Source organism: Zonotrichia albicollis, chromosome 7 (assembly GCF_047830755.1).
Source record: "Zonotrichia albicollis isolate bZonAlb1 chromosome 7, bZonAlb1.hap1, whole genome shotgun sequence".
In the NCBI taxonomy this organism is placed as follows: Eukaryota; Metazoa; Chordata; class Aves; order Passeriformes; family Passerellidae; genus Zonotrichia; species Zonotrichia albicollis.
This window is the reverse complement of record NC_133825.1, coordinates 42,866,971-42,888,886: the sequence shown is the minus strand read 5'-3', so window position 1 is coordinate 42,888,886 and position 21,916 is coordinate 42,866,971. Positions and strand designations below refer to the sequence as shown.

The following is a 21,916-nucleotide window of genomic DNA, read 5'->3' as shown; positions in this document are numbered from 1 at the left end:
CACCATCAAACAATGAGGGAATTTTGGTTTTAAACCTTCAAGTTTTGAGCTAAATTAGTTAAGAAATCAGAGCCTGTAGGCACACAGTTTGTGGTGATTGGGAGTGGGGATGTGGGACCCACATCCCCAAAGGGCACAGTGTGAGCAGCACTGACAGCAGTGAGCCAGGGAGTGCCCAGGGGCACTGAGCAGCCACCACAGGGAGCAGAGGGCACACAGGGGCAGTGCATCAACAGGAGGGGATAAAAGGTTGGGCTGAAGAACAAGAAGGGCAGATGCTTGCAGCCTTCTCAAGTGTTGTGGTGTTTCTCTGTATGGGTTGAAGCTTTCTGACATTGTATGGTGACACTCTGTGTATCATGGCCCTCTCAGCTGTGACATGTGCTGTGACAAAATCTCCAAAGCCATGTCAGGTAACACAGAGATGGATGGCAGAGACAGAGTTGTCTGTGGAAAGCTTTGGTTGCATTTACTGCCTGGCAATCTCAAGCACAGTCCTTTACTTTTATTGCTAAAAGCAGAAAGAAGTGAAGAAATTTTGAAACAGGCAAAGAACTTGGAGTAGTTTCACGCCATTACATCTGTGCTTTTTTTTTTTTTTTTTTTTTTTTTCCTTAATAGTTCAGTCTCCAGCCAAGAAAACACAGTAGCTGAAAATCAGCATTTCAGAGAACATGCTGCCTGTGTCAGGCCACTCCTAAGATATAAATGAAAAATCTGTGACATTCTGAGAATCCCCTTGCCCTTGCTGCAGTGAGCACAGCCTGTTCTCAGTGCTGTGCAACAGAGCCCAGAGGATGTGGAGCTAAAAGGCACAGAGATTCTGCATCCTGGCATAAAGCTTGAAGTTACACATGCTACAACATGGGAAGGGTTGACCTGAGCACAGCTTCAGGTTTATTTGTAGAAGTATCCATGCAAATGGAAAAATTATAAAAATTCACTTTTACAAGAGCAGTGGCTCATATCATCACCTTTAAATGTAGAGGAAGTTTTTTTTTTGAGTAGAACTGAACTAAAAATAACTTTGTTTGACTCCACCTTGCAGCATTCCCATCGCAAGGTGTTTCCCAGAAGCTTTTCTGACTTCCAGTTAAAAGCCAAGGTACTTCCTGGCTTGCAGCAGATCCATGGACTCTTGCCAGCAAGAATCTGCAGCTAACAATCCCTTAGCTTGAGCCTTTGATTTCCTAACAGTTCTGTGTTCAGAGGGAGAATCATCAATAAAGAAGGCTGCAGTATTTATTTTCATTGTTTTCTCTATCTCTTTATTCAGCTGCTTACTCTTGAGCTAGTTGCTGTAATTTCCATTTCAGAAGGGTTTGTTACAAATACTGAGGTCCAATTTCTAGCTGATGCAACAAAAAAATAATTGTTTTTAAACACTCAGACAATGATCTGCTATAAAGAAAGCGCCCCAGCAGAAGAGTCTTCAACTTTGCACAGTAAATTAAGTCTTTAATTTTGCACAGAAAATGCCTTTGGTTTCTCATATGAACATTGGGTTGTGGTCTTTTCTGTCTCTTTTTGTTTTTAAATATTTCTTTGCAGGTCTGGGATTATTTTGAGATGTTTAGATAAAATGCAGTAACAAGTACTCTCAAGCTGTGGGAGCTGCTTTGAATTTACATCCATATAGTGCAGTTGCAAAATGTAATGAAATCAACATTGCTTCTTTCACAAGGAAACATAAGGAATGACAAAAATAATGGTGTTGTTAGCACAAAGCAACACTCCAGTGACAAAGACTGTTTTCCTCACAGCTGAAGGTGCTATTGATTTTTTTCTGTTCTTTTTATTTCGTCCTGACTTAAATTACGTAATCCAGACTTCCCAGTTGTCCCAGTCAGTGTATGTGTTACTCTGGGTAAATTGGATATTTAATGGTACATTGATTTGTCTTATTTGAAGCCTAAATGAGTTTAAGAAAGCATTAATTATTAAATGATTATTCATTTAAGCTGGTCTTGAGTAAAAGTCTCAACCTAGCTTGTCTTGAAAAGTTCATATTTGTGTATCTCTGACCAGAGATTTTATTCATTAATAAAAAAAAAAAAAAAAGTCTTCAGGCAGTGCCCAGCACAAAAGCACCCATGCACCTTGTCATGCTGGTTGGGTGAACCGGGATGTGACAGCTTTGTGTGGAGCCAGCTTTCAGTTCCCATCCTTAAAATGGAGCTGGCAAATACTTAACCTGAGTTTGTGCTCAAATACTTAACCTGAGTTTGTGCTCCACACCAATGCTGTGGGTGGGCACTTTATGCTGTGAAGACAATTGTGAACCCTGGTGCTGAGGCAAGAGGGTGACTGGCTGTCTTAGGTGCTTATGTGACTCTCTCCATCCCTGGGAACCTTGTCATGGGATTTATTCTCTCAGTAGGCTGAGCTTAACAGTGCTGTTGCACCTGGTTTACAGTCCCTGGTGCTGAAGACACAGAGAAACTAAAATATTCAGATAATTTTAATTTTACTTTTAGGTCCCAGGCTCAATGACTTAGCTGAACTTAACTGCATGGCTTTATTCCTTTTGGGTTAGGGGACATCATCCAAAGAGCCCAGATACCTGTTGTGGAGCAGGGGTTGGAATCTGGGTTATCCATATTCTAAATCCATGTCCTGTCAGTGATTATACTGTCTGGAGCCTGTTGTAATTGTCTCAGACACGATCTAGAGTTGCCTTACTACATCATGTGCAGTCTGGGATGCCTGAGAAGATACCCTGCAGTTGTGGTAGGGAGGGTTGGTGCAGGCAGAGCCTGAAACATGACTCTCTCAAGGTGTGAAATTCCTGTCAGGAGATGAACCCAGCTCCTAACTGACCTTTTCAGACCCAGAGCAGCTTAAAACTGACATGTCCCGTGAGCTGACTGGACTTCAGTCAGAAACATACCAATAAACTGCTTGTAAAGGTATTTCTCTTTCTTTTTTCTTTAATTCCCTGTTGTGTCCTCACTGGTGACTGTGAAAGGTCACCTCTGCCACTGAGCAGCCTTAGTGTGTGTTGCGTGCATCCAAAGGAAAAAGCTTACAAGCAATTCCTTGCAGGAGGGTGAAAGTCAATTATTCAATTTTGACCTACAATGCTAAATGGAGGCCAGTAAGACAAGCACCATAATTAGCTTCACTTAAGAGATCAGTCTGGAAATAGCAACTAACAGTATTTGTATTCATTTAAATGGTTTTAAAGGCAGAACTGGAAAGAAGCTGCATCATTGGACCAGCCTTGAAAATAGTTATTTACTCTGCTGTAAAGAGCAGAGGCTTGTGTTTCAGATCAATACCAGAGGATCTGGAACCTGGTGTGCAGAATGTCAGAGTGTCCTACACATGTGAGATGGAATAAGCAGAATATTGCAGGTACAGATTTAACATTGCACCATATAAACCTTAGAGAGCAATTTCCCAAATTCTTCATCCATTTGCTCTTGTGAGCAACTTTAAAAGCCCACACTATTAACTTCAGCTTTCATCAGGCCTACCTCAGGCTGTATGGGTCTTAGAGGGAATTTTGCTCATAATAATTTAATTAGTTAACAGTCTTCCCTGTCTTTGTTTTTTATTTATTCTGTCCTTCTTCTTTCTTTCTTTCCTTCTTTCCTATATATTTCCTTGGTTGCCAGTGAATAGTTTTGTTTGTAATAATAACTTCCACTCCAGAAACAGTACTGCAGTGCAGACTATTAGATGAGGTTCACTCAAGGTAAGGCATTCAATGAGCTTTTACTCCACTGGAGCTGCTAATTGAAATACTGGTTGGCATTACCAGCTGAATTCTGTTCTCCAGGATGGGCTGAATAACTGCTCAGGGGAAATAGTTTAAGTGAGGCTACCAGAAAAAGAGGTATTAAAAACATTGAGCTTGAGTAGAAGAATTCAGCCATTTTCTGTGAAGTTTGGGGTTGGAGATATGATTGGTGATAGGAAGAAAAGCATAACGGTTACCATATTAGGCTGGCTGGACTTATAACAGAAATTGCTTAGAATATTTTTTTTATTCTCTATTCTTGATTCTGTTACTCCCCTAATCACATATTCAGCTTTTTTATTATTAATCTTGTATTTATGTAATGCAAAATGATAGCAGCATTTCTTCAGAAAGGCATTTATAAGGGAGAATTATATAAAAAGACTTCATGGAGCTTTTACCTTAGAAATCCACTGAAGAAGGGGAGGAATCTGGTGCAGTAAAATGAGCAAGATATCTGTTATATTGCTGCATAAGCAGTAACCTGAAAAACAGCATAGTCCTGGCTGGGGTGATGCCAGGAACTGATCAGGAAAGGAAAAGATCTCGAGAAAATTCTGAAGATGTTTTCCAGTGACAGTGAGAGTGATGTATCAGCACTCAGTCCTGTGCAGGCCAGGAAAAGTAGGACAGGAGTGGTATAAAGACAGAGGCGTGGGCAGAGGTGTGTTTTCTCTGAAATGTTCTGATGAGCACCACTAGTTTGAGAACAATATTACAAGGAGAAAGGCTTCCTACTGCTAGAATGGGATGTGGGAGGGAGAATTGAAGGAACATAGGTTTGTTTGGGAACATTCTGGGTGATACTTTCCACTTCAAACAGTTCAGTTGAGATGAAATCTTGCTCCAGCTTACACCCGTGCTGTTCTGTTAGGGCCCCAAGCTGCCACATCTGAAGAGAAAGTTAAACATGTTTTACAGAAGCCAAATGTGGAGCAATTAAACTTTTATTACAACAATGAAATCCACAAACTTTTCCTGTTCCTATCCAAGCTCTGCTCTGGGTGGTTAGGTGATTACCACTGCCTGGAATTGTGTCTCCCTGACAATATTGCAAATACGTGGGTAGTTTCTGCCTATTCATAGTATCTCTAATTTGCATCCAGAGAATAATTTCTGCTAGAATTGATGGGTGTAGAGGCAAATAATATTGGCTTCTTTTCTCTTCAGGAGTGCTTTCCCTGCATTAGGTTTCTGCTGTAGCAAAAAGATGTTTGTAGTTTATTTTTAGTGTAGCCATTTGCATACAGACTATCTGGTTCATCTGGTTTCCCAGAACTTGATTTGGAATTGCTTTCCTTCCATCCTTTTTGCTTGGGTTATATACCTTCTTGGATTAAATTAATTTGTGCTTTCCTTGTGTGCTCATCCAGTGGTTTGCACACACTTGTGTTCTTGGAAAGAAAATGGCAGTGGCACTGACACTGTGTAGGGAGTTTTTCCTCATCTTTCTGTAGCAGCCTCAATGGAAAAAAGCAGTAGTGGATGTGAATGTCTTAAATTACTTATTTATGAAAAGACTATATTGAAGTAAAATGGCGGTAACTCTTCAGATGAGCATAAAATGTGGCCAGATACACGGTGTAAAGTGTCTGGGAACACAGAGTTTTGTATAGAAGAAAATTCTCTTTTGTTTGGATTGAAATATTTTTTGTTTGTTTTCTTTACAGTGGCCCATCCTCAGGAGCCCCACCACCCCTCTGAGAAGCCAGTCATCCACTGCCACAAGTGTGGGGAGCCCTGTAAAGGTGAAGTGCTCCGAGTTCAAGCCAGACACTTCCACATCAAATGCTTCACCTGCAAAGGTAAAACCTGGATATTCATCTGTTAGAAATGACTCCATTTGTGCAATGTGCCCTGGATGGGAGGTTGTGCTTCCTGCCAACATCCCATTAAAAATATTCTCTTTGCTCAATACCTGAAGGATTTGAAGGTGGGAAGGGTAAAGAAAGGTGGTGATACTTAGGAAAATTCTATCTTTTTGTAGTTTTTGGCCTAAGTGCTTTTTCAAGGATCTGGAATTTTTTAAAAACTCTTGATAGCAATGACTGTTTTTCATTAGGGATAGTTATGAAAATTAAGGTCCTTTGTACTCAATTTACTGCTGAAAGTACCTGCTTTCAAAAACCCACCAGAAATGTTCTGCAAAGGTGTTCTAAGGCTCTGTGCCATGGAGCTGCCTTGGGAATGGGAGTGCTGCTGCCCATTCCACAGAGGGAGGACCTGAGGGGCTCTTGGCACCTCCAGCTCATGCCATTGAGCACTCTGTGACCACAACAAAGACTCACTGTGTTTTTTTACAAAACAGAGGTTTAATGAAGCGTTAAATAATTGTAAAACTATGCTTTGAGAATTCATTGCCTTTGAAGATGAGTGCCACAGAGCAGGAGGCAACCCTGGCTCCTTCATGGAGTTTCTGTTTAATGAGCAACAGTGCAGAGTTGGCTGAATTGAGTAACCACAAAACGTGGGATGAAAGGTGAGAATAAGGAGAAATGCCCAGGTCCATGTGCAACCACTGTCTGCCACAGTCAGTCCCAGCTCAGCACAGGGTAGATACAGCACAGAAAGGGATTCAGGCTCCAAGTGAATGTAGCAGAGCTGGTGGCAAACATGGAGAAAGGTGCTGGAATAAATCAGAGTAACTGGGCAACTAAAGCACAGCAGCAGAATCAATACCATGTAGTTTTTCATTTCTATTAAACCCAAGTTATCTTTTCTGAAAGTCCCTATCTAGCTTGTGTACTGCAGATTCAGACTTTGAATAGTGTCTCCAGCCCAGTTCCTGAATTTCAGTTATATTTTTTATGTTCCAAATGTGGGTGGAATACTTGTGTGGTTGCTCTGTTCTTCCGCTTCCTGAATAATATAGGGAATATAGCAGAAAATAGAACTAGTTGTTTTTCTATGTTACTAATGGTTTTCTTTAAAAGGTCACTTGAGTTATTTGTATGCTGAAAAATCAGTATCTGGAATCTAAGAAATTGTTTATTAACTGTGGTTTTTAGTTAAATACAGCTTGATAACTTAAAAAATGCTTACCTTTCACCTAGATATTAACATATTTAGTCTGTGCCAGTCTGGAGTGGCATCAGCCCATCCTAGAGGGCACCATGGAGCTCTGTCTGCCCTATTTCTGGAATGCTTGGGGAAATGCATATCTCTCTCTCTCCATTACAGCTGCTGTATTTCAAGCAGTACTTGATGCCATATAATCCCTGAGCAGTTCAAAACCAGCAACTATTTGTTTATTTTCTTGTTCCTGTCCATAGTGAGTAGTGGTCTCAATTTACAGAAGATACTGGATTAGGATATTTTCAGCATCAGGCCCCCGAGACCCTTTGAGACACAAAGGACAATGGTAATTCAGGCCAGGCAGCAAACACAGTCCTTAGGAACTCCTGATAAAGAAGGGGGCAGATGGAGCAAGGCTTTGGAATTGTAGTCCTGATGAATGCACCACATTAATCTTGCTTTTTTTAGGAGGGGTGAGGTCTACTTTCTTCTTTCACTTGTGTTTTAGTTACTTACTCATAAGCTGCTTTTGTGCTTTGACTATTCTGTTGCAAGACTGGATTTACTAGTATACTTTCTTTGGTTTTGTTCTTTCCTTCCCTAGAGGAATGTCTCAACTTATTGTAGCTTCTGTTTATGATGACAGTTTAAGATTCTGTAATAATATTGACCTTATGAGTGCTTGCATGGAGATCATCAGAGAAGGGAGAGCTATAGAAATAATTCTTGCTGGGGGAAATGAAACTATGATTTGTACCATTAGCTTGTTAAGGAAATGGAGGAAAGTAAATCCAGTTTGAACTGAGAAGGGCCAGAGCTGAATGTTAGAGACTTTTCTCATGCTGTTCATTCAGTCTGTGCCTTATTAGTTGGGTTTGTTGTCTGAGTGTTATCTTTTTAGAGTTCATTTGTCTTCACAAGGAGAAAGGAAAGGGTTGTGTATAGGAGGTTACTCCAAGTTCTGTTTTGAATGTTTTACCTGAGCTGCAGATCTTGTTTATTGTTATTTGAGTGCAGTTTTTGCTTAAGCCACATAGTTATTTACTCACATTGCATGTTGTCTGACCATATGGTTCATACAAGTGGGACACAGCTGTTCAAGTAAGTGGTTTTCTTCCCTCTTAGTCTGATGGGTTTTTAATATGACACGACTGCAACTCTACAAGAGGTGGAGTTAGACCCCCCTCAGTTTATAAAGTGTGTTGTTAGGCAGCAAAACCAGCACATACTGGGACCAGGATGTATCAGCTGCATCCACAGGTGGCTTGGTTATCTTTTTTGTATACTAAACTTTGCTCTTGAGTCTGCAACTCCCATCATGAAAGACTTGAACAAGCTCACACTTGTCTGTTTTCATAGCTGCTGAAAGTGTTTGAATTTTTACCCACAGACTTAGAAGATGTGGGAAAAATGCATTTCTTGATAAGGCTGTCATAGAGTCACAGAGTTTGTGTGATCCTGTTCTTTGCTCTGACATTCCTTTTTATTATTGCCGTCCACACTCTCAACTTTGCTTTTACATCACACTGTTCAGTGTATTGGATGTGCTTGTAGTGCTGCTCCCCTAGGCTGTGTCAGAGGCTTTTAGGCACTCCTTGGGTGCTTGGCATGCGTGTCAGTGGTGGCAGTGGCACTGCAGGAGCACGGTGACTTTCATGTCCATGAGCATCAGCCAGCTCAGGACAGGCTCGTGCGTCACGTAACGTGAGCAGGCAGCCGCCCTCCCTCCCTCCCTCCCCAGGAGCTCTGTCCATCTCTGGGATCTTTCTAAGAACAGAGGAGCTGCTTCCTGCCAAGGATGACCAGTAAAACCTGCACTGACTGACGTGTTCCCGTGGCCCCAGATAAGATGGAGCTGGCTGGGGTTTGCCTTGGAGAGCCCTGTGTCTCCAGCTGCTGGGTCCTATCTGCCGGCCGCTTCTATTTGTGGCTCCTGACAAGAGCTGATAGGAAAACAAAAAAGCTGAAAATGGTGTGGCTGTCCCCAGGAAGGTGAGCTCTGCCATCCTCCTGATAGGCAAAGAATTTCAGGCAGGCAGCAGCTGACTGGGAGCTGGAGTTAACAGGGGAATGATGGACAGAGGAGGGATAAGAGACATTTAGCAGTGCAACTCCAGGAACAGCATTCAGAGCAGTTGTCTTTGGCTGTTTCATGACAAAGTCCCTTACCTTGCCAGGGAATAACACTGGTTTGTGTTACAAATGCAAATTCAATAGGATTCTGCATTACCTCCTGGTGTAATAAATAAGCTTTAAGGTCTGTTTTAGCAGGAGTGCATTACTCTTACCAATCCAAATTGTTAATCTTTATGAGGCAATGGAAACAGCAGGCTGAGAGGAGGGAAGGTTAGATGAGGAGGTTGAGCTGGAGACATCATTGGGTTTGTCTCAAATAAACATTACCATTAGCAAGAATTAATTAGTGGCTTATGAAGAAGTAAAAGTTTTTCTTGTAAGCATCTATATACATGAATAACTTTTCTGCAAAAACTAAGACTACTCGCTGCAATGCTGTTCCATATGTAAATGTGTGTGGGATCAGGCCCTAAATTACAATGTGCATGAGCAGAGATTTTAATATCTCAATTTAAATTGTGATCTGATACAAATGATAATTTTCTACCATTGTCAGTTGATTACAGTTCACTTTACCCTATTGCATGTACTAGCAGAGGAAACTTGGAGGCTAGCAAAATTGCTATAATAAGGCTTTATTATTAAGCCTGTGATTCATCTTTTGGGTTAGAGGGAAAAGCTGGTTTCAGTACACTGTATTGCTTAACAGAAAAAGCTTTAAGCTTTCATAGTAACAATGTAAAAGTTTACATAGCTTGATTTTGGTGCATGTAGAGATTGGCTGAATTATCTTAGCAAGATAGTGTAGTGTTTGTGGTAGGAGTGTTTCAAATAGTAGATTTCTGATGTCATATATGAATTGTAAAACGTAGATTTTTTATAGCATTGTAGACTAAACAAAAATTTAATCTCATAATTAAGCAACCCTGCCACAAGAATATGGATGGTCCCTAATTGTTTTAGTCCTCACTATCACAGAACCATGGAATGGTTTGGGGTGGGAGGGACTTTAAAATCGTGTCATTCCAGCCCCTCTGCTGTGGGCCAGCTTGCCAAATCACTAGAACAGGTTGCTCAAAGCCCTGTCCAGCCTGACCTTGAACACTTCCAGGAATGGGATATCTGCAATTATGTGGAACAAAGGTCAGGTGAAAATGTTTCACTGTGTATCAGTATTTCACATGCTATCATGACATCAAATATCAAAAGGCAATTACCTGCTAATAATCTTGCTGATTATAAGGCAAAGCCAAGTCTTGGCATCCAGGAAGCATTCCACAAACCCAGAGTATTCCACAGGAAAAAAACATTAAGCTTCTATTTAGACATTGTTATAAATCAGCATAAAGCAGTTTCTTAATTATGAAATAAATGTGCTAATTTTCCTTTTGTGTTAGATGTCTCTGGAGCTTAACTTGCAGAATCCTCAGTGGTATGTTCAGGTTCCAGGCACAGGTCTGGGTTTTTTATGAGATGACTTTAAGGCTACATCATCTGCAGTTCAATGAGCCTGACAGGGAGGGGGGAGGCTTCCTAAGTTTAGATTTTGGGATGCTCTGTAATCCTTTGACTTTGAACTGAATCTTCCTCCCTTGAAGAACTGGGAAGAAGTCAGGGTCATGTAAGCAGACACTATATCAACAGGTTGGAATGTGTTTTAAATCATTAGTTCTTTGACCTTTGATCTGTCATCAGATTCCTTCAGTGGCAGCAGGAGGAGGCTGCAAACAGGCTATAAATAGTTCAGTGTCAGGGAAAGTTTAAATATGAGGCCATTCTTGCAGTAGATGTCCAGTGCAGTGTTTGAAAAGATCTCTGCATTTTCACAAATTCTTCTGGAACAGAAACTGATGTGTGGATGTGATAACACACATGTGGGTAGAACGTGCCCCTTCCTGAGCATCATGAAATTATTTGAGGCCACTTGAAGCTCTGAATCACCAAACTAAGATCCAGGTAGAAATGGGAATCTGTTGTTTCTGGGAAGCTAACAGAGGTTAAAGTTTCTCCCATGCCAGGGAATGGAGTTCAGATGTGAATTCATGCATTCAGGTAGCTTGATGTGAAATCAAACCTCAGTTGCAGCTGTGAGCCTAATTGCAATTTCTGCATTTACATATCTTAGCTGTTGTGTCTTGAAGACTGTTCTTGCAGTGTTCTTCTGGCATTTCACTTCAGGTTCAGCTTCTTCCCATTCTGAAGTGGATCCTTACTTTTCTGTTGGGATTAGAATACTATTAATGACAAGTGATTGGTACCAGTCTTAGTTTTGGGCTTGAGGTCTCTTCAGAGACCAAACATTTGACAGGAAATGAAATTAATTGCACTACTTGGCTGATACTGATGAATGCTGACAGATGCCGTGTCAGATTTTAAAAAGCTCCAGGATCCCTCTGGAAGTAGAGGAGCAGCAGGATGATTAACAGGTGCCTGATAAGCAGGGGAGAGCATCCTTACAAAAATACAGAAAGTTTCTTGGCTTTGTGGTCAGTGCATCCTTCATTTGCTTTGCTTGGATGAGGTTTGGCTTTGTTCTATCCTCAAACTGCTGGTTTGCTTATTTAAAATCTTATTAGAGAGATGTTTCCTCTAGATAGTTACAGTCAAGCCATCCGAGGCTAAGCTTTGACATTTTCCCAGTGATTGCCTTTTCTCCAAGGTTCATTTCCCACAGACCGGTAAATGACTTTGATCTCCACCTCGTGCTTAATGTGAAAGGTATTTTAAATGGTTGAATGATTCCTGCCATTGTTTCCATCCTGGTGCACAAACCACTGATTTTTCAGTGGGGCAGTGGGGAAGCTGTCACATTGCTGCACCACATACAGCTGCTGCTTGCTTGCTGTTGAGCTCAGGTATGAGTTGCTGGCTGCTGGATTGCTAGAAAGACTGAAAATGCGACAGGAACAACTCCCAGTGCAGCATTATTTGTGTCTGCAGTGCTGGAGACTGAAGGCAGGGTCATGGCATTGGTTGGGCAGCTGACCAAGTTAAAACTGAGCTCATCTGAGACTCAGAATTCACCTTTGGTTTCAGCTGAGTGAATGCTTGCATTAAATGCCCAGGGGTTTCAGTCAGGTGCCCCACTGAGAGCTTCCTGTGACACGGTGACAGCAGCACTCAGGGTGGTGCAGGCAGGGTGCTTGAAGTGGAGCATCAGGGATTTCTGTGGGAAGAGGAGAAAGGCCTGACTGGAGGCTGGAGGATGCTTCCCAAGGGGCATCTCAGACCAGTTTAGGAGAAGAAGGGAGAAATAAAATCTTGTCTTTTGCTCAGGAGGTGTTTCAGCTGCTAAACCTTTCCTCTACCCAATGCCAAGCATCATAAAAGCAGATTTTAAGGTCACCTGTATTTGTTCCATGTTCATGTGCTTTGGCTTCCCAACAAGTTTCTTGTGTCAATCTGCTGAAATGAGAAGAGATTCCAGAACCACTGGACATAAAATAACTTCAATCAAAATGCATCTCTCATCAGTGGATGACAGAAAAAAAATCTCCAGTGACAGGAGTGTGACAAATGGTCACTGGGATCTGTGCTACAGCTTTTGCAAACTGCTGCATGCATTTCTTACTGGTGCCTTGCAATCTCCCTGCCAGGGCAGGGCTGCAGCACAGCTTCTGAGATTTACTGTTCCTGTGTGCTTTTCTGATGATGCTTGGATGTATAATCATTCTTTAAATGAATAATGCCATCAAGAAAAGTGTTGTTAAGAGGAGTAAAAGGCAGAAGGAGACTTGGTTAATTTGAAATGCAGAAACTTTAAACTCTAATAAGAATTTGAACCTTGCTTTCATCAATATGGGATTTGTTAAACTCTTATGTGGAAAAGAAAAAAGAAACAGATTTTCCCTGTGTATTTTTTTGGATGTAGGTGATAAACTGAAACATTTCCAAATTCCTTTCTACCTTCAAACAAGAAATCCATTATGTCCTAAGAATAACTGTTGTATGACTATTTCCCTGCTTGAAAACAGCACCATTATTCCATGAAGCTGAAAAATACAAGAAGGAAATAAAACCCCAACAGGAAATTGAATTTGCACCTTATTTAATGCACAGTAACAAAGTAGATCATTAGAATTTTCTTAATGAATATCATTCACTTCTGCAGACTGAGAGCCCAGATTCACAGACTCTCCTGTGTGGTTTTTTTTCCTTCAGTGCTGGAACAATTTTTACTTAACATTAACATGGAGTTCAACTCTCCCTGACAGTAAGGCTATGGAGATCCTAAATAATGCTCAGTAGGATCAAATCCTGCTTTTGTTTTCTTTGAAAAACTCTGATCTCTTCATTTTTGTCATCGCCTTTAAAACTTGAAGTGACTCACCTTAAGAGTGGTCCAGGTCCCTGGATCCACAGGCATCTGGATTGCTCCTGCCCAGCCCAGATTTCCATGGCAGATCCTGGAGCTCTGGGAGCTGACAGCAGCCCTGGCAGTATCTCCAAGCTTTTTGTGCTCCAAGGATGCAAAACAGGAGCTCCAGAGAGTAGCTGAAGACAGAAAAAGCTGGTGGGTGGGTGCTTTCCTTACAGTGGGAGGTAGAACTGTGCTCCAGCTTATTCCATTCACAAGAGAGGCAGGATGGTTTGTTCAAAATATGAAATTCTTTGATATACAGACAGAAAAGCTGAGTTCCTCCAAGAGCTTTTAGAAGGTAATGGTTTCTTCTTTCATTTAAAGAAAAACATTGGCTTTTTTTTTGTCTTTATGCTTGTGATACCTGAGGGAACGGAAATGCTCCCCAGTGTCTCCTGTTTCAGAAAGACGGTTTTGGTCATGAAAAACAGAATTTCTCCCATCATACTGAGTAGGAAGGATCTTGGGGAAATGTTTTTCTTCTGTAGAACTATTTCTGTGTGGTGAATGTTTACAGAATGCCTCTTGCTTTTTACCTTCTCAAATATGATGTGTGCATCATTATTGGCTCCGCAAAGTAATTCTTTCATTTTCCCCATCAGTACAGGAAAAAAACCAGTTTCATGTTTACAGTTAACTGTCATCATTTAGGTATAAATTTTTCTTTGATGACACGCTATGTGTACCCCAGCAGTTGCACAGATCACACCATCAGAATGAGCTATGCATATGTAGAGTTCACAGCTGATTTCTCTTCACTGCCTCTGGTGCTCGAGGCATGAACAGTGGTGGGCATATGGGCTTTCTTTTTAATAAAAGACAATTGCAATTCCTCCCTTCTTTTTTGTGTTTTTTCTATAGTGACCATAAATATGTGTGCTAAGGCAGTATGTGTCAGCTTGAGGGCATACATTGTCAGAGCCAGGACTTCTGCACAGTTGCAAAAAGAAGCAAAAAGAGCTGTTCAAATCCCTTCCCTGTTACAAACCACACTGTACATGGAGTGTGATACAGCCACGTTTGTCCTTTCTGATTTGATCTCTGACTCAAAGTGAAAGCAGCCAGCTGGAATCACATTTTTCCAACTATGGCTGTTAACAGCCTGGGTGACCCTTGTTTTCCCATGTAGCTTAAAGCTGTGATTAGTGATAGGGACACATGTGCTAAATTGACTGCAAAAATCCCTTGTAATGTGGAGTAGCCAGGGCTTGTTTGTCATTCTTGCAGATTGGTGTGTGTGTATGCCAGAGATGATGGATCTGCTGGGGGCTCCCATCATGAGCACCTCTGCTTGGTTCCAAATTCATGGCTGGTCCGGGCGGGAGAATTTAACTCAGACATTCTGAATTATTTTCAGAATGTGTTAGAAATTGGTAGAAAAAAGACTTCATGAGGAAAAGGGCAGTAGAAGGAGCTTCTTTTTGACAATAGCAATTGCTGTCTGTAAAAGACTTGTGAAATATTTAGCCCCCATTTTCATGATAGGCTTGAATCCCTGTGGGTAGAGCCTAATAGCTGTGAATGCATGAACACTTTCCTTCCAAGTTTGTAGTAGTTTTTGCAAACAGTGATCTGCCACCTCTTTATGATGCTGAAGCTGGGTTTTCAGAAGAAGCTGGCACAGAGCTGGTATTCAAAGTTTCATTTGATCATCTCAGTTCATTAGAGCCTTGCCTAGGCAGGTCAAGGGGGCTGCAGTGACCAAAGGAGTTCTTCAGAAAATGACTCTTTTGGTAAAACTCATACCAAAGGGCATGAGAGTTCATACATGCAGCTCCTGAGGCAGACCCAGCTGCACACTGAGCATCTTCAGCTTGAGGCTGAAAAATAGATATACTTGGATGTTAAAGGTAAATTACAAACTAGAGTTTAAATTATCATACAGACATGTGAGTACTCCATAGCACTGCATGAAGTTTAGCAGCTTCTAAAGCATCTTTTAAACATTAAAGTAGAATTCTCCATTTCTACATGATTTAATGGTAAGGATCTGCCCAAAGAAGGACTGGAATTTTTTTTTCTGGATGTTTACCTAAAAAAAAAACATTTTGGAACCTTCTGCAGCATTTTAACAGAGCCTTAACAGTAGTTCTTTGTATTCTCCTCAGTCACTGATAATTGAGTTTTGGCTGCTTGTGGATTTAATGCCACCATGAAATGTAATTTGTTTGCACATGGAATATTATCACTGTCTATGCAGAAATGTGAAACCGGAAAAAGGCTGGTCCTGATACTGCTTTCCTTCTAAGCTGCATTTTGGTTCTGTTTATTGTTTTTCTATTAATTATTGTTAAAGTAGCAGTCATTAGACATCCAGGGCTGGGAAAGAGACAAAGAAAACTTGCAATTCCTGCCCCAAATGCCTTGCAATTTTAATTTTCAAGGCAGGTAGCTAGTAAGATGGTAGCCCATTATAACAGCATTGAGAATGAATGCTGGGTACAAAATATAGTGCTTGGGACTTGTGGCAGAAAGAGGAATTAAACCCAGTCCCCCTGATAATCTTTCTCTATTTCATATTTTAATTTTCTGAGGACTGTGTAACTGCAAGGACCTAGTGTACTGCTGATTTATTTTTCCTTATTACTCAGAATCCCTGATATTGAATATTTCTGATATTTGATCTGAAGATACTTGAATCTGATGAAGGGGGATGAGATGGCATTCCTTGGAGAGTTAAGTTAACATGCTAGAGTGCTGTGAAGAGTGGTTTCTCTTACTGAATTACACAGATACAGCAATATACAGAGGAGCAGGAGGAGTGCCAGAAACCAGAGTGCCTGGGAGGAGCTGGGTATAAATTTTTGGTGATACAGGGGAACACTAAATAGGTAGTTTTGAGTTCTTTGTTCAACCCAAGCTAAAGGCACAGTTTGAAATTCAATCTCCCATGGCACTTTCTCTTCATAGGGTTTGGCTGTTAGAGGTAGAATTGATTTCTGTCTTTGGATTGACCAGAAATGCCAATGCAGGACTCTGAATATTTTCTCAAAGGAAAACAGGCACCTGGTTATGCTGTGTTCTGGTTTGAGTGAATAGGCATTTTACAGAGGAAAAACTGCCAAGTCACAGAAATCCTTGACTGGCTCTTCACCCTTATACTGATACAATTGAGCAGCTGACATCCTTAGCAGTGATATTTTCCTAATCTGTGTGGCTTGTTTTTTGATTCCAGTGTGTGGCTGTGACCTGGCACAAGGAGGCTTTTTTATAAAGAATGGAGAATATCTGTGCACCTTGGACTACCAGCGCATGTACGGCACCCGCTGCAACGGCTGCGGGGAGTTCGTGGAGGGCGAGGTGGTGACAGCTCTGGGGAAAACCTACCATCCAAGCTGCTTTGCCTGCACTGTCTGCAAGTAAGTGATCCCTTCAAACAACATGGCAGGAGCCCAGTTCAAGGAAAACACAAGGAAAGGTCTTGCCATCAGACACGAGTCTCAAGACAGATTTCTCTTGAGAATGCATTTATTTCATTATAGAAGATCTGCTGTGGATCTGACTTTAAAAGTCTTGAAAATGCCACTCATTTATTTGGGGACATGGCTTTTGTATGACATGTAGTTCCCTGTTCTCAGGCAGTTAGTCTCATATTTGAAAGAATTAATTGTCAGGCTTACACACTGAGATAATGATGTGAGTTCAGGTGATCAGCCCAGGTGGGAGAAATGAAGTGCAGCAAAATTCTGGATGCTACGTTTGAGCTCTGAGGACAGTCCAACATAAGAGCAAGTGGCTTTGGGACTACTGGGATTCCCCCTCTTCCCAAATACTCTTTCCTGTCCCCAGTAAGAGAACCAGTCTTCAGTTCTGCAGCAAGTAAGAAGGAGTTAGCTAAGGCTCTGTGCATCAGAGAAAGGTGACATTTTAAACTCCTATCTCTGATAAGTAGTTGAAGTACTTTGTCCTTTAGCCTGGTACATTTTTCAAGCCCTTTTCTATTGAAAGAATTTTTATTGTTTTCTGTTTTAAATAGGGTGTGAATTTCCTGCATTTTGATAATCATACAGTGTGTACATTGCAGTTTTATTTCCCAGGGACAGTGTGAAACATGACATCAATTTTCTGTACATTGCTTTGCATCAATCTCTTTATGTTGAATGAACAAAAGATGAGTCTTTGAAATAGATTAATGAAATTCAGTTTTGCTGCTGATTTATTTTTGGCCCACTTAGAGATGGCAGTGGAAAGGAAACCACGCCTGTAACATTTTGTTTTGTTGAAATCAGCAGTAGATTTGCTAAGTAGTTTTGGAGTGAGGTGGGGGTCTGCACTCAGCAGTTAACACTCCGTATTAAAGATTTGGAGCTATTAAATGTTGTCCATCCTCTGATTTAGGCACCAAATAAGAGTTAACAGCAATGTCAACTTCTGCCTAACACACATTCTTAACATTTATGAGAGACTAGCTCCACATTCCTTCACCAACCTCAAGAACAGTTCTGATTCTTCGAGTTCTCTTCTGTATCATTTGTATCACCACAACATCAAGCTGAGACCATCATAAATGTAGGTGTTGTGTCTTAGCAGATTTCACTGTCTCCGCTATTCAGATAAAATATGTTTGATAATCTTTTTAAAATGAAAATACAAGGCAAGTCTAACCTCTGCTCTGCTTGCCTCCATGGATTGGATTTCTTCCAGTGCCTGGCTTTGCCAAGGCCACATTGCAGAAACTATTTGGCCTGAGTTTCTGTAAAATATTGATTGCGCTGGAGGAAGGCAGAAAAATCAAGGCATGGGGAACAGAGAAAAATCTTTGGCATAACCTTTGCAAAAATACATTTTTCTCTTGAACTTTCCAGGCGTCCATTTCCACCAGGAGATCGGGTTACCTTTAATGGAAGGGACTGTCTGTGTCAGATGTGTGCTCAGCCGATGTCCTCCAGCCCCAGAGAGCTGTGTGCCTCCAGCAGTAAGTTGCCATCTCATTCCTGAAGCCTCTCACTTTTCCAGGCTCATCAACATTTAATTGAAACTAACATAATGCAGTCTTTTGATGTTTTTATTTTTATTTGCATTTAGAAAAGTGAACTATGTTGAGAATTTCTCTGTTGGTTTTTTTCCTCTTCATTGAGTGCCTGTTACTACAGATGGGAAGAGACATGTAGACATTTCAATGTAAAAAAATTACTTTTCCCCAGTGATTGGATTTTTAAAATGATTTTTTTTAAATTTTGCTTTGACAGGCACCAGAAAAGTATTTAAGTGATAAATCCTGAGATTTCAAAGTCAATGGAGTCTGTTTCTTTAATGTATGATTGTGCAAGTTTAAGTATTCAAAAGAGGATGAAGTCAGAGGAAATTAATTTTCTTCTCCTATTTAAGAATTCAATTAAATTATCCTTTAAAAGTAGTATCTCCAGGATTATGCTTCCAATAGACTGATGCCATAATGATACTGTGATCAGAACCTCAGGAAACCATTATAAAAGACACAGGAAGCAAATTAAAGGGAAAGATAGAGAATAAAGAAAGTTTGGGAGGCAAGTTAAGTTGGCTTGCTGTTGGGTTTTAACACTTTTAAAAGGTAATTTGTAAATTACTGATATTAATCTCTGCCTCTGGTAGTTAATTTTTGTTAATCTTTGGGGGTTTCTTTCTCTGACTGCTGGATTGTACTCAGCACTCACCCAGTGTGGTTTTGTAAATCAAAATGGCTGCAGCTTTCCTTGTGACACTGGGTGGTTTTCCTTCAGGGAGAAACTGTGTATGTTCTCCTGGTACTTGGTTTTGAGATCCTGGGATTATAAAGTGCTATGGAAAGACAAAGATGGATAATGTTTGTGCTCACTGGATGAGTCAAGTGAATCTCAGGATATCTGATTTGCCTGAGAACATGTAATCAAACCCTTAGACAAAGGGAAAATGAGAGACTTTTTTTGTTATTGTGCCTCTCTGTCTGGGAAGTAATGCTTTTTCACTGTAATTGTAGATTTGCAACTGAAAATGCACAGGCCTAATCAGCTAAGGAAGAATTTAAGGAACCTGTAAAACGGCTTAGAAGACTTAAAAAGCAACATACAAATTTATGAGGGACTTCAGGCACCGAGAGAATCCTTCTGAGACAGAGGAATGATGTGGAAATCGATATTTAGGGGGCAAAATTGGCAAGTAGCTGCAAGGCATAGGGACCTTGGACAGTACTGACTTTTTTTCCAAGCATGCCAGAGCATAGAAGAATCTGAACCTGGCTCTCCAAAGGTGGCACACCTGTCCAGCAGAGTGGCACTTGCCTCATGCCTGACTCCAGGTGCCAGAATGGCCCTAGAAAATGTCAGGTTAACCTTATCTGATACTTGGCAAGCCAGAGAGCTGGACGGTCACTTCCCTACAGGCATGCTCTCTACGGGAATTACTTCTTGGCTTCCACACTTCCATAGGTAGCGAGGATTATAAACCAACATTTTGTGGGACTTGTGATGAGATTATTGGGGTTTTTGATCATATTTGTGTCCTGCTGACACACTGGTTTGCCAGTACACACAGCCAGAGAGCTCCTGCTCTCAACAGCTTTGAGTGCACTGCTTTAGAATCTGTAGGCATCTGCCGTGGTGCATCTTGTTCTTTTATGAACTTGCAGAAATGTGTAGCATAGAATTTCAGGTTGTTTTAGTGCAAAACTCTCCAAACAGACAAATAAAAATGAGAACAGCTTATGTTACAAGTTCAGAACTAATAAATTAAAAAAAAATCAATGAAGCATCCTCTGTCTTCAAAGATTTGTCAGTTGTTCCTTTAACTTTGTGCAAAAGTTGACTTACATACAGAAAAGTATCTTGCTGGCACCAAAGAGTTAATTTTAATTAGTGTAAAGTATTTCAGATTATTTCCAGGTTTCTCCTGCTGGCTAATACACACATATTTTTTTTCAAAAGCTTTGCCATTTTTGAAAGGATTTTTTAAAATACAAATTCTTTTAGGAGAGTCTCCAATTCACACTATGCATCTATTTCATATCCTATACTGCTTTCAGCTCCCCATGATTACTTTCAAGTAGATCACTAGAGGAGATTTTCCTTAAAACAAGGAAAGTTTGAGGGAATTCAGTAGACTGCAAATATATCAGGTTTGATTGCTTGGTGTAATGTGAAAGGAAGCCTTCTATCCTAGAATGTCTGCATTAATGCTGACATGCCATTTTCCAGTGTCTATTACTTCACACAAATGAAAACTTACTGACAGCTTTGCTTGGATGATTTCAAGGAAAATCAAATGTGTCTGAATACAGGGGTTAACATCTTGAATAACATGAACCTGACAATTGTTACATTCTATTGTAGTGCACAGCAGTCAAAATCAGATGGGAAAAATACTAAATAATTAATTTTTTTTTCAGTATTAGTTGGGTCCACTTATGAACCTCATTTATATTAGTAATATATTTCTTTCACTGCATATGTGTTACGTGAAATTGTAGCTATTTTCTTGAAGAACCAATTCAGTGACTCTATTTTTATTCTAAATTTTTAAAATTGAAATGCAGTAGAGTAATCATAATTTATAATTTAATCAATCCTATTCCTTGGCTACTGCTAGAAATACACAGTGCACTAAGTGGGATCTTCATTCATTCAGCAGGAAATCTAATAACAAATACCTGTAAATCACTTTGCAGACAAATGAAATGAATGGTGTTTGGTTTTGTTATTGTTTTATTTCATATGACAGCTTGATAAATGGCATGTGAACTCTAAAGCAAAGTGACTGGGACAGATGTAGAGCAGCAGAGAAACAGGGGACAAGTAGATAACACTGACTAGAAGTGAGGTGGCTTGGATAGTTCAGGGCTTTCAAGATTCTGTCAAAAGACATGAAATTCTTGTCTTTGGGGCCCAATAAAGGAGTAATGCAATAATATATCCCAGTAATTGCCATTTATGTTTTAAGCAGTGCCCAGGTTTTATATTCGGTATCATGATTGCCTGATTTGTACTCTCTTTAGTTCTTTCTACTCTCTGTTGTGTTCTGGCTGCATGGTAACACACTGTGTTTAAGGTCCATGTTGTCTCTCCAGAAAACCAGTTGTGCAGGCACCTGTTATTTCTAAATTTTGGGCAACACTGCAGCTGTGCAGTTGCATAAAATGCCTTCCTTTAGGGCATTTATCAGTGAATTCTCCCCAAGGCAGCTGGTAAATGAACTGATGCAGACTTTGAAAATAAAAGTCTCCAGTTCAGTCAGACCTTAATTTTTATAAAGTACCACACTGGCTTCCATTTTTTCCTGAATGCACCTGAGGTGTTGTGAGAAGTCCAGCTGAGAGCAGAGCAGCTGTACAGAGATCCCTCACTTGGACAGGCACAGCAGGTGGTGCCAGCAGGCTGAGCACCTCGAGCCAGCACTCTTCTGGCCCAGGCATCATCTTTGGAATCCAGAAGAGACTACACATGTTTTTGAATTGGGTTTAGTCCCTCTTCCTCAAGCAGAGGGTTTTTTTTTTTCCTTGAGAAATTCACTATTCCCACAATAAAGCAATAAGAATGCTGTGTCATTTTGTATGAGGTTGAGCCCTTTCTCTGTTGGTTCATTATCTGAGTGCTGGTCTGGAAGTTTTCATTATTTCTGATTATCTGTTTGCTGAAACATTGGATCATTTTAGTGATGTACATGAACTAGCTAAGAAATTGCCTTTCAAGTGAAAAGTGTGTTTCCTGGGACAAACCTCCCTATCCAAAAGAAAATGAAGCATTCCAATCACCTAACAGGAGTTTTCATTT

At 40.6% G+C, this 21,916-nt stretch overlaps 1 protein-coding gene across 9 annotated transcripts in view; it reads left to right on the top strand.

Annotated features, from left to right (window-relative positions):
• ABLIM1 (actin binding LIM protein 1) overlaps positions 1–21,916 on the top strand; it is a 191,017-nt gene that overhangs the window by 86,625 nt on the left and 82,476 nt on the right. For all 9 annotated transcript variants that reach the window (XM_026799557.2, XM_074545274.1, XM_074545275.1 and 6 more), the window contains exons 2-4: positions 5,416–5,550; positions 16,372–16,555; positions 18,002–18,111. In XM_026799557.2, coding sequence (XP_026655358.2) covers positions 5,416–5,550; positions 16,372–16,555; positions 18,002–18,111 — 429 coding nt within the window. The remainder of the gene's footprint in view (positions 1–5,415; positions 5,551–16,371; positions 16,556–18,001; positions 18,112–21,916) is intronic.